This window comes from Sapajus apella, unplaced genomic scaffold (genome assembly GCF_009761245.1).
Source record: "Sapajus apella isolate SASKATOON/1434 unplaced genomic scaffold, GSC_monkey_1.0 scaffold103, whole genome shotgun sequence".
Lineage (NCBI taxonomy): Eukaryota > Metazoa > Chordata > Mammalia > Primates > Cebidae > Sapajus > Sapajus apella.
The window spans coordinates 1,839,691-1,856,189 of record NW_022437043.1 but is presented as its reverse complement, the minus strand read 5'-3'; the positions used below and the strand labels follow the sequence as shown (position 1 = coordinate 1,856,189).

Sequence of the window (16,499 nt, the reverse complement as noted above, 5' to 3'; positions counted from 1 at the left end):
ATTTTCAGTCCTGTATGTGTGTTTTTTTTTTTTTTTTTTTTTTTTTGGATTGGAGTCTCACTGTCACTAGGGCTGTAATGCAGTGGCACGATCTTGGCTCACTGCGACCTCTATCTCCTGGGTTCAAGCGATTCTCCTGCCTCAGCCTCGCAGTAGCTGGGACTACAGGCTTGTGCCACCACGCCCAGCTAAATTTTGAATTTTATTTTATTTTATTTTATTGAGACGGAGTCTCGCCCTGTTGCCCAGGCTTTAGTGCAGTGGTGCGATCTTGGCTCACTGCAATCTCCACCTCCTGGGTTCAAGCAATTCTCCTGCCTCAGCCTCCCGAATAGCTGGAACTACAGGCGTTGGCCTCCACACCTAGCTAATTTTTTTGTATTTTTAGCAGAGACGGGGTTTCACCATGTTGTCCTGGCTGATCTCGAACTCCTGACCTCAGGTGATCCACCCACCTCGGCCTCCCAAAGTGCTGGGATTACAGGTGTGAGCCACCGCGCCCAGCCCGGTCCTGTGGACTATTCACTTAACATTACTGCATAGCCTCATCATTTTTCCTATTGCCGAATGGTTTTCAAAAACATCATGCTAGTGCCACATAATACTCCATGGAGAATGTAGATGTGCCATAATTCACCAAACCCTTCTCTTTTTGTCATTTCTTCAGGTACCCTTATTCTACCTTTTTTCCTATGATAAAAAGCTGCAAAGAACATCTTTGCACATATGTTTTTCTGCATTTTGGGTTGTTTCTTTGGACTACGTGCCGGGAAATGGAGTTCCTGAGGGGAGGAGGAATTTTAAATTGGTTCCTCATAGCATTATATTGCCGCAGAAGAATTGTACTAACTTAAAATCTCACCTGTGATGAATGGTCCATTTAATAGGAGAAACACACACATAAACGCAATGCCTCGTTGTTATTTTAATTTGCACTTAATCTGATAATTTCTTAGAGTGAACATCTTTTTATTTGTTGACCTGCTCATGAATTTTGTTTATGCTCTCCTCCCATTTCTCTTTTAGGGTCTTTAAAATTTTAATTTAAAAATTTTTAATAAAATTACAGTTTAGTCATATTTGTAAAATTGTTAGCATGTTTTTGTTTATATTTTAATATATTGAAGTTTTATTTATGTTGTCAAATCTTAATTTTTAAAAATGTTTTCTCTTTTTCTCCCAAGCCCACAGTGTAATTCCTCTTTCTGAGGCTTGACACATATTTATTTTTTTGAAAGGTGAAAGGAATTGATTTATTATATGTAAGCCAATAATTTATCTGGTATTTATTTTAGGATCAATTGTACGGGGGGCTATATACACTGATGTTCTTCCAAGTTGGTACTTTTTTTGCCTATTGATTTATGAATTCTCTTTCATTATGTGTTAAATTCCTGTTAATAGAGCCTATTTCCAGACCATCTATTCTTTTACACCTACTATATCTCTTGTTACTCTATTTTACTACCTTAATAATTGAACTATTATATTAAGATTTTGAGTCTGGGAGAGCTAGATCTCCTTCGTTACACTTAAATGTTGTATTTAAAATTTATCTCTAATAGGCTGAACTGTTTATTTTATCAGGTAGACTTAAAAAAATAATTCTAGGCCAGGCCCAGTGGCTCACACTTGTAATCCCAGCACTTTGAGAGGCCAAGGCAGGTGGATCACCTGAGGTCAGGACTTCGAGATCAGCCTGGTCAACATGGTGAAACCCCATCTCTACTAAAAATACAAAAATTAGCTGCGTATAGAAGCATGCACCTATAGTCCCAGCTACTTGGGAGGGAGAGGCAGGAGAATCACTTGAACCCGGGAGGTAGAGATTGCAGTGAGTCCATATCGTGCCACTGCACACCAGCCTGGGTGACAGGGTGAGACTTCATCTCAAAATAATAGTAATAATAATAATAATAATAATAATTCTAAGTCCCTCCAAAACAACTTTCAAATAGCCACTTGAAAAGTTGTTTTTGTCTGCTTATCCAGAATATACTTCACCTATCCTTTTTGTCATGCTCTTCTGTTAATATATCTTCTAGTAAAGATTTTTAGAGTTTTATCTGGGTCACAGAGATTTATTAAAACTATTTTTAAGTGTTTTGTAATTTTTTATTATATTATGAACATACTTCCCCCCACTGTATGGTATAACTGGTTATTGCTAACACATAAGAATATTTTAAATTCAGGTATGCTTGTACTGAAATCTTCATTAGTTTTTCAGCCTCTGCCTTTGTCATTATTTTGTCTGCCCATAATGATAATTTTTGTCTCTTTCTTGCTAATATTTTTGCTTCATATCTTTCTACATTGTACAGAACTTTTAAAAACAATATTAAATAATGATGCTAGTAGGGGCATTATTGCTTGGTTCCTGATTTTGGTAGGCACATAGTTTAATTATTATGTTAGATATTTATGCTGTTGTTTTAAAGCAGATGCTTTTGTAATCTTGTCAAGGAACTACCCTTGCAATTAAAAATGTATATGATAGGAAATGGTGTGAGATCATTATATATTTGCTCATATTTCCTAATTGGGAAACATGTTGGCAACTGTGAATAAAATGCTGTTTTTTGTGTAGGTGGCTTGTAACTGTTAGAGACTATTGAATTCTGTTTGCCTGTATTTTACTTAGGATCTTTCTTCTACAAATCATAAGTAGTGAAATTTCTCTGAAGCAGTAGTTCTCAACCTTGGCTTGCACTTTGTAATCACTTGGGGAGCTTTAAAAATCACTGATGCCTAGGTGCACCCTGAGAGAATCTGATTTCTGTGTGTGTGTGTGTGTGTGTGTGTGTGTGTGTGTGTGTGTGTGTGTATGGGGGATGGTAGATGTCTGTGGCGGGGACTGGGGAGCTGGTGGAGGGGCAGTGTGGCCATAGCATCAGGATTTTTAAAAGCTCTGTAGGTGATTCTAATGTGCAGCCAGGATGAGAACTCTTGTTTTATGGTTACTTTTTTTTTCATGGTACATCTGTTAGGCATAGGAATTCACCTTTGTAGCTTTCTATCTTTCTTTTGGTATCCTGGGGAGTTATTTTAATTTGGTAATTTTCTTTTCCTTGAAAGTTTGAACAAATTCATTAGTAAATCATCCTGGTTGGAGACTTTGTTGAGGCAATTTCTTGGTAATATTTTTCGCTTCTTACTTGGTTATTAGCTTATTCATTGTGTTTTTGATAAGTTACAGTTCTTACAGAATAGCACTTATTTAATTGCAATTTTAAAATTTATTTTCATATGCTTGCATGATTATTGTAAGATAATTTATCTTATAGTTCATATCTTATAATTGCATCTCCGTCATGCACTGTGTCATTTTTCATTTTATTTATTTATATATTTCTTGATGAGCTTTGCTAAAATCTTAGCAATTTTATTCATTTAAAAAGTCTATGGATTTATTTATTGTAGTTGTTTTTCTTCTTTCAAATTCATCTGTCCATACTATCTTTTTTGCTTCCTGTTTTTCTTATGACAATTTTTTGCTTTTTCAAAAGCTTTTGTTTGTTTTTTTTTGAGGCAGTCTCACTCTTTTGCCCAGACTGGAGTACAGTGGCACGATCATGGCTCACTGCAGCCTCTGCCTCCTGGGTTCAAGGGATTCTTCTGCCTCAGTCTCCTGAGTAGCTGGGATTACAGGCATGCACCACCAGTCCCAGCTAATTTTTTTGTATTTTTCATAGAGACGGGGTTTTACCATGTTGGACAGGCTGATCTTGAACTCCTGACCTCAAGTGATCCGCTTACCTTGGCCTCCCAAAGTGCTGGGATTACAGGCACGAGCCACTGAGCCCAGCCTTAAAAGCTTTTGTTTGAACCATTGCTGACTGGTTCTAAACTCTGGCTATGTTTCAGAATTACTTGGGGAGAGTAGGAAAGAAAAATAAATATCTTATACTTGCCTATCTCAAGGTTCATGGTTGAGACCTCTGTAACAAAAGACAGATTAACAAGAGAAAAGCGCACCAATTTATTTAATGAAAGCTTCAGGAGACATGGAGCCTTTAGAAATGGCCCAAAGAAACAGGGAAAAACTGTATTTTTATGGACAGTCATGTAGAACTATGATTGGAGGACAAAAGGATGTGATCTAATGGTAATAAACTGGGGGAAACTTGTAATAGCTAGACTTGTTTGTTCAGATTTTTTTTTCTTCATCCCTATGTGACACTCCTTTCCTATGAGTATAGGGCAGGACACCTGTCACATGAGAGTCTATAGCGAAAGAGGAAGGGAGAAGGTCAGAGAATGACCTTCCTAGGTTTTATGACCTGCTTCCACAGAGAATGATGGGAGATCAGAGAGACCTTCCTGCTTCTGCTTTTTCTCAAATGCCAAGATGCCATATTCCTCGGCATATTTGCTGAGGTAGCATTCCTGAACCCCATCATTACTGTTTTTTAAAAAATAGTAATAGTCCCCTCCCCAAGGTTCTGATTTAATTTATTTAGGCAAGGGTCTGGGTCTTTATTATTTTTATTATTTTTATTTTTTGACGGAATGTCATTCTGCCACTCAGGCTGGAGTGCAATGGTGCGATCTTGGCCCACTGCAACCTCCGCCTCCCAGGCTCAAGCGATTCTCCTGCCTCAGCCTCCTAAGTAGCTGGTATTACAGGTGTCCACAACTGTGCCTGGCTAATTTTTGCATTTTTAGTAGAGATGGAGTTTCATCATGTTGGTCAGGCTGGTCTCGAGCTCCTGACCTCAGGTGATCCACCTGCCTTGGCTTCCCAAAATATTGGCATTATAGGCGTGAGCCATTGTGCCTAGCTGAATCTGGTCTTTTAAAAATTTTTTAAAGTTCCTAATGTGTAGCCAAGGCTAAGAAACACTGTTAGCAATTTATCCTCTCTCTCAGACTCTAAATTCTTTTATGTAATAATTTGAATCCATTAATTTACCCCAGATTGCAAATTTGCCTATATCTTATAAGTTTGCATGGCCTTATATTTTATTATATGTGTTTATGCAAATTTTATTATATAGATTTATATAAAATTTATGTTTTTTTGTATTTTTAAATTTATTTTTTGTGCAGTTATGAGGAGTAACAATTTTTGTTTATAGGTACATTATACACTTCTAGTTGTATTACTTTGTGATCAGTGAATACAACTTGTGTATTTTTCCTGTTTTTAAAATTTATTAGTATTTTTGTGAATTAGCATATGTTTCAGAAATATTTCTGTAAATATATATATTGTCATGTATAAATGAGCCATCCTTTATATGCTACACGAAATTTGTTATTGTTTATTTCGTTGATTATGGGATTCTATAATCATGAGAGAAACCATTGATTTAATAACACCTTTTTCAGGAAGAATAAACAACACTGCATTAAATGTACACAAATTTTTACTATCTACTAGCTAACATATAGGGCATGTATTTATCCTTACCAGTATGTCCCTTTTATAGTACTTCACAATTTAAGTCTGAGCCTTTTTCATAAAACAGAGCTTAAACATGTTAAGCTTGGACATGTGATGTTGACCTCTTTATAAAATGTCGAGGTTATTGAACATTGCTAATGTTTCATCTTTCTTTCCTGACAGCTTCTCTAGAAATTCAGCTGTAAGTTTTTGACACTTAGATGTTTGGTTCCTGAAGTAATAGTCTGACTCATGCATTGGCCATATCAGCATCCCCATCTTTAAAAATTATATGACTTATTCTAAGAGATTAGGGTTTTGCTTTTGCCTTATGATTGCATGGTCTAGCCTCCAGTGGACAACCTTCTCCATGCAGTTATTTTTTGTGCCATACTTACATCAGACAGTAATCTTTTTGAAACATTTTATGTCAAAGTTAGGAATCTAATGTTAAAATCCAGCTTTTTGGGATATGCAATGCAAAGCAAATAACTCAATTGACTTGAAGATAGGATAGATCCTTCCCTACAAAGCTAAATTTGCACCATACATCAAGTTAGAACTACTTGCCCATTAAAATGCATTCTTTTTTTTTTTTTTTTTTTTTTTAAAGACAGAGTCTCCTTCTGTCACCCAGGCTAGAGTTCAATGATGCAATCTCGGCTCAATGCAACCTCCGCCTCCTGGGTTCAAGTGATTCTCCTGCCTCAGCCTTGAGTAGCTGGGATTACAGGTGTGCACCACCACGCCTGGCTAATTTTTGTCTTTTTGGTAGAGATGGGGTTTCACCATGTTGGTCAGGCTGGTCTCGAACTCCTGACCTTGTGATCTGCCTGCCTTGGCCTCCCAAAGTGCTGGGATTACAGGTGTGAGCCACTGCGCCTGCCCAAAATGCATTCTTGATTGCTTTGAGATTCTTATGGCTTTAGTTGTAAGAAGATCCTGAATTCAGAAATATTAACATTTAAACTTTTTCCTTTGGAATGAGGAAATCATATACCTGTTATTTAAAGCTGATTGATTTCAGACTCAGGGCTTTTTTTTTTTCTTTTTCTATTTTGTTTTTTCTGTCACCCAAGCTGGAATGCAGTGACATGGTTATAGCTCCACTGAAACCTTGAACTCCTGGGCTCAAGCAGTCCTCCTGCCTCAGCTTCCTGAGCAGCTTGGACTATGAGGCACGTACCACCCTACCTGGCTAGTTAAATAAAGAAAAAATGTTGTAGAGATGGAGACTCATGTGTTACCCAGGCTGGTCTAGAACTTTTGGCCTAAAGTGATCCAATCCTTCTGATTTAGCCTCCTAAAGTGTTGGGATTGCAGGTGTGATCACTGCACCTTGCCTAAGGTTTTATATCCTCTAGGGTAAGATTAAAATTCCAGATTCCTTGGGGATCAGGCAGATAACCTCATATAATATCATAGGGCCTGCAGAGGCCCGTGGGGGACTGAAGATCACATGCCCCCACCAAATGATATTTATATTCTATTTTCAAGAAAATTGCAGCCAGGTACATCCTCTAGAACCTCTTTTTCTTTTTTTTTTCTTTTTCTCTCTTTCTTTTTTTTTGAGACAGCATCTCACTCTGTCACCTGGGCTGGAACGCAGTGGCGTAATCTCAGCTCACTACAACCTCCACCTCCTGGGTTCAAGCGATTCTCCTGCCTCAACCTCTCAAGTAGCTGGAATTACAAGCCAAGCATGTGCCAACACACCTGGCTAATTTTTGTGTTTTTAGTAGAGACAGGGTTTCACCATGTTGGTCAGGCTGGTCTCAAACTCTTGACCTCAAGTGATCTACCTGCCTCAGCCTCCCAAAGTGCTGGGATTACAAGTGTAAGCAATCATGCCTGGCCTAGGACCTTATTTATCTAGTTTCTGCTTGGCATCATAAATGATGATAACACCTTATGTCATAATTATGTTCCTATAAATTTTCATTTTTAACAGTTTTTATTTTAGGTTCTTTTTTCTGGATTCTCTGATACATCAAGTTCCATTGCAATTAGGTCGTTTATTTTTGTGAGATTACTTCTTAATCTATTTGGTGTCTTTCTTCTTACATTCTACTTTGCCACATTTTATAATTTCCTCTCCCTCTTCCTATTTTGTCTTTACATCTCTACCTCTTTCTGACTTGCTCTGTATCTTTCATGCTGGAGTTTGACAGACCTGTATTGTCATAAATCAGAACATGAAATATCAGTCTGTCCCTCATCTAGACATATTGAAGCCCAACCTAAAATATTGTCTTTCCTTTTCCTTTATTTCATTTTGGCATACTTTTCTTTTAATCCATCATTTGATTGATAAATATTTAATGAGTACATATATGACAATTGATCTATGCCAGTTGTCAATTGACGTGTGCCAGTGTATTCATTCACAAATTTATACTGGTAGAATTTATTATATAGAGGTGGGTGAGAGCCAAGTATATTCTCTCTACACTTTTCTACTTGAATACAAAGAAAAAAAAAATCTCAGATTAAATATTACCCACACTGAAAGTTTGATGAAGTTCCAGCTCTTTCTCCTTTTAGGTGTTCTTTTCTTCCTCCTCATTATTTAAAATAAAAAAAGATACTTTTAAGACAGAGCCTCACTCTGTCACCCAGGTTGGAGTTAAGTGGTGAGGTCATAATTCGCTGCAGCCTCGATCTCCTGGGCTCAAGCGATCCTTCCACCTCAGCCTCCCTATTAGCTGGGACTACAAGTACACATAACAACGCCCAGCTAATTTTTTAATTTTTTTGTAAAAATGGGGTCTCATTATGTGTCCCAGGCTGGTCTCAAACTCTTCGGCTCAAGTGATCCTCCTGCCACAGGCTTGAGCCACTGTACCCAGCTCCCTCCTCCTACTTAGAAAAAAAAATTGAAATATAATTCACATGACAAAAACTCACCATTTTAAAGTGTCCAACACAATTCAGTGTCTAATATCTTTTTTTAACTGAGGTAAAATTCACATAACATAAAATTATCCATTAGCCATTTTAAAGTGTGCAATTCAGTGACATTTAGCATATCCACAAGGTTGTGTAACCATCACATCTATCTAGTTCCAAGACTTTTTTGTCACCCCAGAAGGAAACTCTATAGTTGTCCAACAGCATCTTATCTGAAATGTTCACTCAATACAAATGTGACAGCATTCTAGCAGTGGGGTTTAGCTAACCTAATTGGAGTCAGACCAGACAAATTTCTTAAGAAAGCAGCTGAACATAGGACTATTTGGGAATGAAGCCAAAGGTGCCATTTTGAAGGGTGTAGATCTCTGGGTTCACCAGATTCTTAGAACCTGTTCCTGTAAGGGCAGTGCCTGGTTAGTATTTGTAACTGATGTATGCATTTTGAATATAATCATTTCACTAAAATTTATTTCTCACACCATTTATGGCAATTGACAAAGCTTCTTGTGTTGATCAGAGAAAAAGCTACTGAGGCACTTTGTTAGCCACTTCTGAATTGTGAGCTTCTGATAGAAATTTGCTAAACACTCCTGGAGTATATATTCTTAATTAGGTTAACTGACCACCACCCCTAGAGGGTAGATTGCATCTAACAGACTCTTTCATATATACCATATTGTCCACGTTGAATAACCCTGGATTTACATCATATGCGCAGTTAACTTTTGCAACTTCAATTATAAAAATCGATCAAAAGTGAGAGACAAAGAGAATATTTAAATGGAGCTCTTAGAGAGCCTGAGCCGCAGGTCAAGCTTGAAATGGCAGCCTGAATCCACTGTTCCCACAGTTGTCCTCAATTACCTTGTCGTCCTCAGTGTGTGAGCAGGATGCCATATTAAGAATGATCCCAATGGTTAAGGATATATATTATTCATACAACATGGCACCTAAGCATAACGAAATGATTTTAACTGGTCTTCAACTGAGGAAGCAGGCAGTCATCTGCTTCAACATGGGAGAAAAATGGGCTGTGTTTCACTTACTGAGAGGCACAGTTTTCTAAAGTAGTTAAGGAATTTTCAAGGATATTTTTGACTATCTCTGAATTTTGCCGTAACTGCTTTAGAATCCACCTGTCTTTCCCTTCCTTATTCCCTGCCACCCCCATACAAGATGAGTCTGAGTCTAGCATTGGACTAGGCTCCTTGAGGTTCCCGAAGTGTAAGGTAGGGTCTCCAGGGCATTGGAAGAATTTCAGATATGCCTGCTTGAATTGCCTGAAGGCAAGAAATTGTCAGGACTAACAGTCAGGATAATTTTATGCCAGAACCAAGGCAGCTTTGTGTTATTGTTAATGGGAAAAAAAATGACAAAACTTACTCATCTTGTGAGAAAGAATATTTTGTCTCTATAACACATACATTTAGAATCCCACTGTGAAATCCCAAAGGCAGACTCTAGTTCAGTTTCTGGTAGAGCTGAACGATGGATGTATTACTTGAATATCATTTCCTTGTTCTAACCAGATGGTGATAAAAGTGTAAAATAATCTTTATGTATTGTATCTTAGATCGTGTATCCATTCGCATAGCTGATGTATAGAATGTCTTCTTCGAAAAATTCTCTCTACTTTTTTCTATATTAACAAAAAGTATACAAGCAGCTGCTTTAAGTTTGCTGAATTTTCTTTTCAATTCTTAGTTTCTAATTGCGATTCCAACAGGTATTATCTTTTGATGCCTATTTGGAAGAGGAAGTACCTGATAAAAGCCAAACCAACTACAGAATAAGATACTATAAAATCTACTACTATCCTGAAGATGACACAATTCAAGTAAATGAACCAGAGGTGAAAAATAGTGGATTGCCTCAAGGTATCTATTTAAAGCCGATTTATGGTTCTTTCACTTCTGACTTCTGCCTTTATATACTGTCTGTCTTTAGTTTTTCAAAAGACTGCATGCTACTGCTTAGGCTGTCTAACCTGCTGGCAATGGTGAATACAAACATGCCATTAGCGTGTAGTTATTGATGGTGACTTACCGGCTTTCTACCTTCTGCACCTCAACATTGGCCGGGTCTCTCACTCCTCTGTGGCATACTTGTATGTTTTCAGGTGCTGCTCTGGTATGAGTAAACTCTCCTGTGTCTTCGATTTTTTCTTCAAACCCTTTGGTCTCCTTGCTGCGAGCAGATCACTTCCTTCACCACTCCATTAGGGGAGAAGAGAAAGCTGTTCTCCACTGTAGCTTCCAGATTGGCATTCTCTTCTTGAATTTATTGTCATTTGTTTCAACTACCCCCTCCTCGTCCTCATACCTGTTAACAACAAACTTCGACGGTACCTCACCAGAGAGTCATTGTTCACCCCATGTGTGCAAGTCATCTTTGTCCATACTCCACTCAGCCACGGATAAGAGTTAACTCTGTGATGTGGCCACCAGAGAAGCTAATCCTAGGTTGCATTAAGTATGGCACAGATCAATGGAGGTGCCTGATTTCTTCTGTTTGTGCTATGGGTCCTTCTCTTGGGATGCTACTGAGTTCTGGATTACTTCAGGGGACAGAAACTACAGTGGCGAAAGAACTGAAAATTGTCATGTGCAAGACAGAATAGCGAAAAGGGATATTTGTAATGGGGAGACTCAAGTGTGTTTGATAAATATCCTCAGGAATCTAAAGGGCTGTCATGTGGAGGAGGGGTGACCTTATTTTCTGTATCTTCATGGATGTGACGTAGGGGTCAGAGTTCAGGTCAGTAAGAGGAAGAACTTTCTGGCAGAGAGCTGCTAGAAGTTGTAGTGAATGGACCTGGATAGGGTTGGGGTTAGGGGTCTGGTATAGGGGCGGAGGAGAGGAGAGTCACAGATTTGTTTGTTCCTTCGTGTAGACAGATGGCCCTGGGGGCAGGTCAGGGTTGTTTTTCACTGATGGCTTCTTAGTAGAAGTATGAGAGGATTTGAGTGGTCGCTGGTGTAAATGACCTTTCGGGGTACTTTGTTCCCTGAGGAGTTATGATTCTTGGGTGTGCTGTTGTTTCTTAGCCTTTTAGAGTATTGCCACCTCCAGTATCTCAGGCTCTGAAATTGCCTTCTCTGAGTACAACCTCTACTCCTTTTACTTTACCCACTTGCTCATAACTACCATTCCTGTTCTTAATTCTCCTAGAAAAACGTATCCTGAGTATGTCCATGTCTTTCCACCCCCTTCACTACCATCCTCACCCAAGCTACGCTACCCCCATCTCTTGACTAAAGGAATGGAATAGCTGCCTGACATGGTCTCCCTGTTTCCATTCTTGCTCCTCCTCCTCATACAATCTCTTCTCTATGCAGCAGGGAGAGTGTTGTGTGGGATGTTACCTGGATGCAGTGGTGGCCTCTGAGAATTATACATTCAGGCTCTCCCAGAGGCCACAAAACAGAAGGCTCATGGATCACATTAAAATGCATGAATCACATAATGCATTAAAGTAATTTAAAACACATGATGAGAAGCAAGAGGGAAAGAGATAGGGTAGGTTCACACACTTGGGAGAGGGTACAAGTAGGCAGAAGGACCATACTGCCTGAATCCTGGGGCCAGCAATGGTTCTGTCTCTGTTTCACTACCCTTCGCTGCTACTAATATGGAGACTGGAATTGAGGTTCAAGCAAGGAGAACCATGGACAGAAGGGGCCATGGGCTGAGGGCACACACTGTCTCCGCTAGAGAGATGCAGGGAAAAGTGTGCCTGGCCATGGCTGTAGCTTGTCAATAAGCCTGCTGAATAGTCTTGGGTTTTGTTTGTGTTTCTTGGGCAGAGGTCACATGGGGCCAGAATGGGTGTCTCCAATGAATGAGTGGCCATATTGAGACCTCATAAATACTGGGTGCTCATGAATATTTAGTGTCCCTTATATATTTAGCATATCATGAATATTTAGAGTCCAGGTGCCTCATGTATATTTAAGACCTACTGATTATTAGTTATCCTTTGGTTTTTCTACCCTTTCTTTCTATGTTTAACATACTCATGCTCTACTTAGCCTACCTACCCATCGTTATTTAACACAACTCATGATTTCTGCCTATGTTGAACAAATTTTGCTTACTAACTAGTAATCTAGGCCTGAGGGCTTTGTATTGATATACCACAATGAGTTCAAGGGGGAGAAGCAGGGATTTGAGGGCCATGGGCTCTGAGAATAAGGTTGTCCTGCAATGTCATTAAATGTGCAAAGGGCTTCCTTAAATGTTCATGAGATTGAGTTTTTTCTTAGAGCATGGCTTCATTGTGTCTGGTGGTTGGAATGATGAATTTGGAGCCAGCCAGCATTGCCAAGAAGTGTTTGTTGGATGCCTACTTTGTGTCAGGCACTATGCTGTGTTTTGGGAAAATGGACAAAAGGACTGAGTCCCATCATAGCCCAATCTCATAGAGTAATCATAGGCCACCAGATTGGAGAAGAAAGGGAACAAGGCCACTAGTCCAAGAGTTTTGCAATTGTTCAGGCTAGAAATGCTGAGTGTCCAAACCAGGACAATGATGGTAGGAATAGAAAATTGGGGCAGGATTGGAGAGACATTTGTTGGCAGAGTTGATAGGCATCGGCCAGTGATTAAATACAGAGAGTGAGGAAGGGGAATATCTAATGAAAAAGTGCCTATGTTATCATTATCTCATTTAATCTCCTGATGACCATGTAAAGTAGTTATTGTCACTGTCAACTTTTACAGAAGAGGAAAGAGGCTTAGGGAGGTAATTTGCTCAGCCTGTTTTGCATTGCTCTAAAGGAATACCTGGGGCTGGATAATTTATAAAGAAAAGAGGATTATTTGGCTCACAGTTCTGCAGACTGTACAAGATGCATGGCACCAGCTTCTGCATCTGGTGAGGCCTCAGGAAACTTTTACTCATGGTGGAAGGTAAAGGGGGAGCAGCAGTGTCACATGGCAAGATGGGGAGCAAGAGAGAAAGGAGGAGATGCCAGGCACTTGTTAAAAATTAGATTTTATGGTAACCAATAGAAATAACTCACTCATTACTGCCAGGACAGCACAAAGACATTCATGAGGGATCCACTCCCATGACCCAAACACCTCCCAGCAGGCCCCACCTCCAACATTGGGATCACATTTCAGCGTGAGATTTGGAGGGGACAAATACCCAAACTATATCAGCCTTAGAGGGTCTCTATGGTTGAGGAGATGATGATACCTTTATAAAGCCTAGGAGCACAGAGCAAGAAACAGGATTGGTGTTTGAAGCTGGGGTGTGTTTGTTTCAGGGCATGAGGCCTTTGAAAGGGTGTTAGGACATCTGTGTGGTAATGTCCCTCCACACAGGTGGAAACTTAGGATGTGTTTTCAGGAAAAATGTCAAGACTAGAAATGGAGATTGGGAATCAGAGGTGCCCAGATCTTGACCAGGCTATTCTACTCTGTTGGAGGAGAGCCACCGGTGAGGTGATGGAAAGAGAAAGAGAATTCAATTTAGTGTCTCTGCTTGGTTTTACTCGTGGTGGGAAAAGAGGAAGATTAGTATGAGGAGGCAATACGAGTTGTCCTCATTGTTCTTTGTGTTCTAACTGAGACTCTGTCCTCTCTCTGGTCATTTTATTTGGTGAATTTATGGCTTAATGGGAAATCTTTCAGGAAATGTGGAAATGCCTTAACATTTTTAAAAAAAGGTTTTCACAAATTTTAAGGTTAAAAGTATGACATTTTATTTTATAAAGGGACAAGAGGTTTTAGATTCTTTAGAGTCGTTTTAAACATATATAAGGCAGTTTTTAAAGATTGGCAAGAATGCATTAGAAAACAGTTGAAGATTATTTAAGAACAAAGAATTTACAATTTATAATTTCTGTGGACGTCTGTTTTACTTATGTGTATTCAATTATGTAACATTATTGCTGTAGGAAAAAAATACTTTCTTATAGTTTCTCACTTAAGCATTTTGTTCTAATATTCCCTAACTAAGCTCTGCTTATTTTCTGATTACTTTCCCACCATGACATCAAACTTGCACAAATGATAGACTGGAGGTCACAGGACACTCCAAGCCTGGATTAGGGACTTGCATTATTATGTTTTCACTATTACCTGTCAGATGAAAGCTCATAATCCTATAGCTCACTGATCCCTGTCCAGTTCATATTAGTTTTATTAAACTATCCAAGAAGAAATATGAAATGTAGCTTCTTTTAGAATCTTGGAAAGGCTTTTATTAAGACTTTTCAATTCTTTCAGACTCTTGATTTCAAATCTCACACAGGCAGATTCCAAAGGCAAGCTGAAGGTAGTCATAATGATGTACTTGAAAATCATTCTTGTGGAAGGAGGGAGGAATACTATCATAAAGGCTCAGAAAAAAAAAAGACCTGAGTAAAAGATAATATTAAAGTCTCTGGAAAATTTCCGAATTTTTAATTGGCTCACTGTGGTCAGGATACTTCCCTGTGTGAAGACACAGCTTAAGAGTTGTGTATAGAATACACAGTAATCACACTGTGTAATGACATTAAATTTGTCAGCAGAGTAGAGAAATTTGGAAGGCTGTAGCAAATCCTGTAGAAAGCAAACACGAATAACCACTCTGTCACCAAGCTTTGTTTAGAGAGAAACCAGTCTCTATTGAAATATTTAATATGATAATTCTAGTTAAGGAAGGTCTGTTTGGACTGCAGATAGTTTGAAAAATCATTTAAATGCCTTCTTCAAGCTTTTCTTTTTTTTTTTTTTTTTTTTTTTTTTTTTTTTTTTTGAGATGGTGTTTTGCCTTTGTTGACCAGGCTGGAGTGCAATGGTGTGATCTTGGCTCACCTCAAACTCTGCCTCCCGGGTTCAAATGATTCTCCTGCCTCAGCCTCCCAAGTAACTGGGATTACAGACATGCACCAACACACCCGGCTAATTTTGTATTTTTAGTAGAGACGGGGTTTCTCCATGTTGGTCAGGCTGGTCTCTAACTCCTGACCTCAGGTGATCCGCCTGCCTCGGTCTCCCAAAAGTGCTGAGATTACAGGCGTGAGCCACCACACCTGGCCTGAGATTTTCTAAATTAAGTGATTGGAAAAAAGAAAACACACTTACTGAGCCAGTGGTTCAGACCTCAGTGGGACAGGGTAGGTAGTGTTTCTTTCTGTTGTGACTTGATTGGCCTGGGCCTGCTTTCCATGTATTTAGGCCCTGGGAAGAGGCAAATGGTCAAGTTTAGATGCTGTGCAGTGATGGTGTTCCTGTCACTTTCATAGGGTTTTGATATTTTCTAAATGAACTTAGAGGTCGGATGCACTTATTTCTTGTGTACCTGACCATTTGTAATGAGTGCAACTGGAGGAATTATAACCCTCCCTGCCCTCTTTTAGTTGCCTCTATTATCATGTAATTTTTTTAGGGTAGGGGGAGTTTGGAATCAGCCAGAAGCAAAAGAGGCATCCATTAGCATGGTACCAAAATAGGCATTCATGCAGCTTCTAATCAGAACAACATATTTTTAATATTCACGAGTTCTTGTTGGCAAGGAGATTTGTGTGTGTTATGAGTCAAGAAAGTCAGTGTTGCACTTCAAGGCTTGCTTTCATTTCTTGCCAGGACATCACTCTCTTTTCAGTTAGATGTGTTATATTTATAGAATGTGTTGCTTTTCTGCAGGAATGTAGTTAAAACAACATTATATCAAGCCAAGAATGTCAGAGGTTAACCCAGTAGTTTTACCTCTAATTGTCTAACAGAATAATTGTCAGTTAAATACACCAAGTCCAGACTAATCTGTGCTAAAGAAAGGATAATGGTTAGAAATGTGCCATGATTTTCTGGCATGGTCTATACCAGTTGTTCTCAGAAGTGATCATCAGAATCTCCTAGCTCATCCCAGAATTTTTTTCTTCTGTAGACGTGGGGGTCAAGAACTGGCTTCCCCATGGTTCTTAGTGGATCTTAGTTAAGAACACTGATTTCCGCTAATGACTTGTTTTGGCCCCTTAATAAGGTAGTATTTCTTACATATTTTTTAATACTCTAAGATAATCTACTTGACTGAGCAAATGTAATCACAAAATGCAAGTCAGTCATTCATCTGCCATTCACTCCTATCGGGCATATACTATATGTAGGTACTATATCCCATAAAGTGGAGGAGGGGTGGTGGGAGAGTTGCCAGTTAAAGTATAAGATACTCAGCTATTTTTGAATTTCAGATAAACAATGA

General features: G+C 38.9%; 1 protein-coding gene across 2 annotated transcripts in view; it reads left to right on the top strand.

Moving 5' to 3' along the window:
• The window catches only part of EFHC2 (EF-hand domain containing 2), a 194,246-nt gene that overhangs the window by 56,951 nt on the left and 120,796 nt on the right, over positions 1-16,499 (top strand). For both annotated transcript variants that reach the window (XM_032258551.1, XM_032258550.1), the window contains exon 3: positions 10,029-10,179. In XM_032258551.1, coding sequence (XP_032114442.1) covers positions 10,029-10,179 — 151 coding nt within the window. The remainder of the gene's footprint in view (positions 1-10,028; positions 10,180-16,499) is intronic.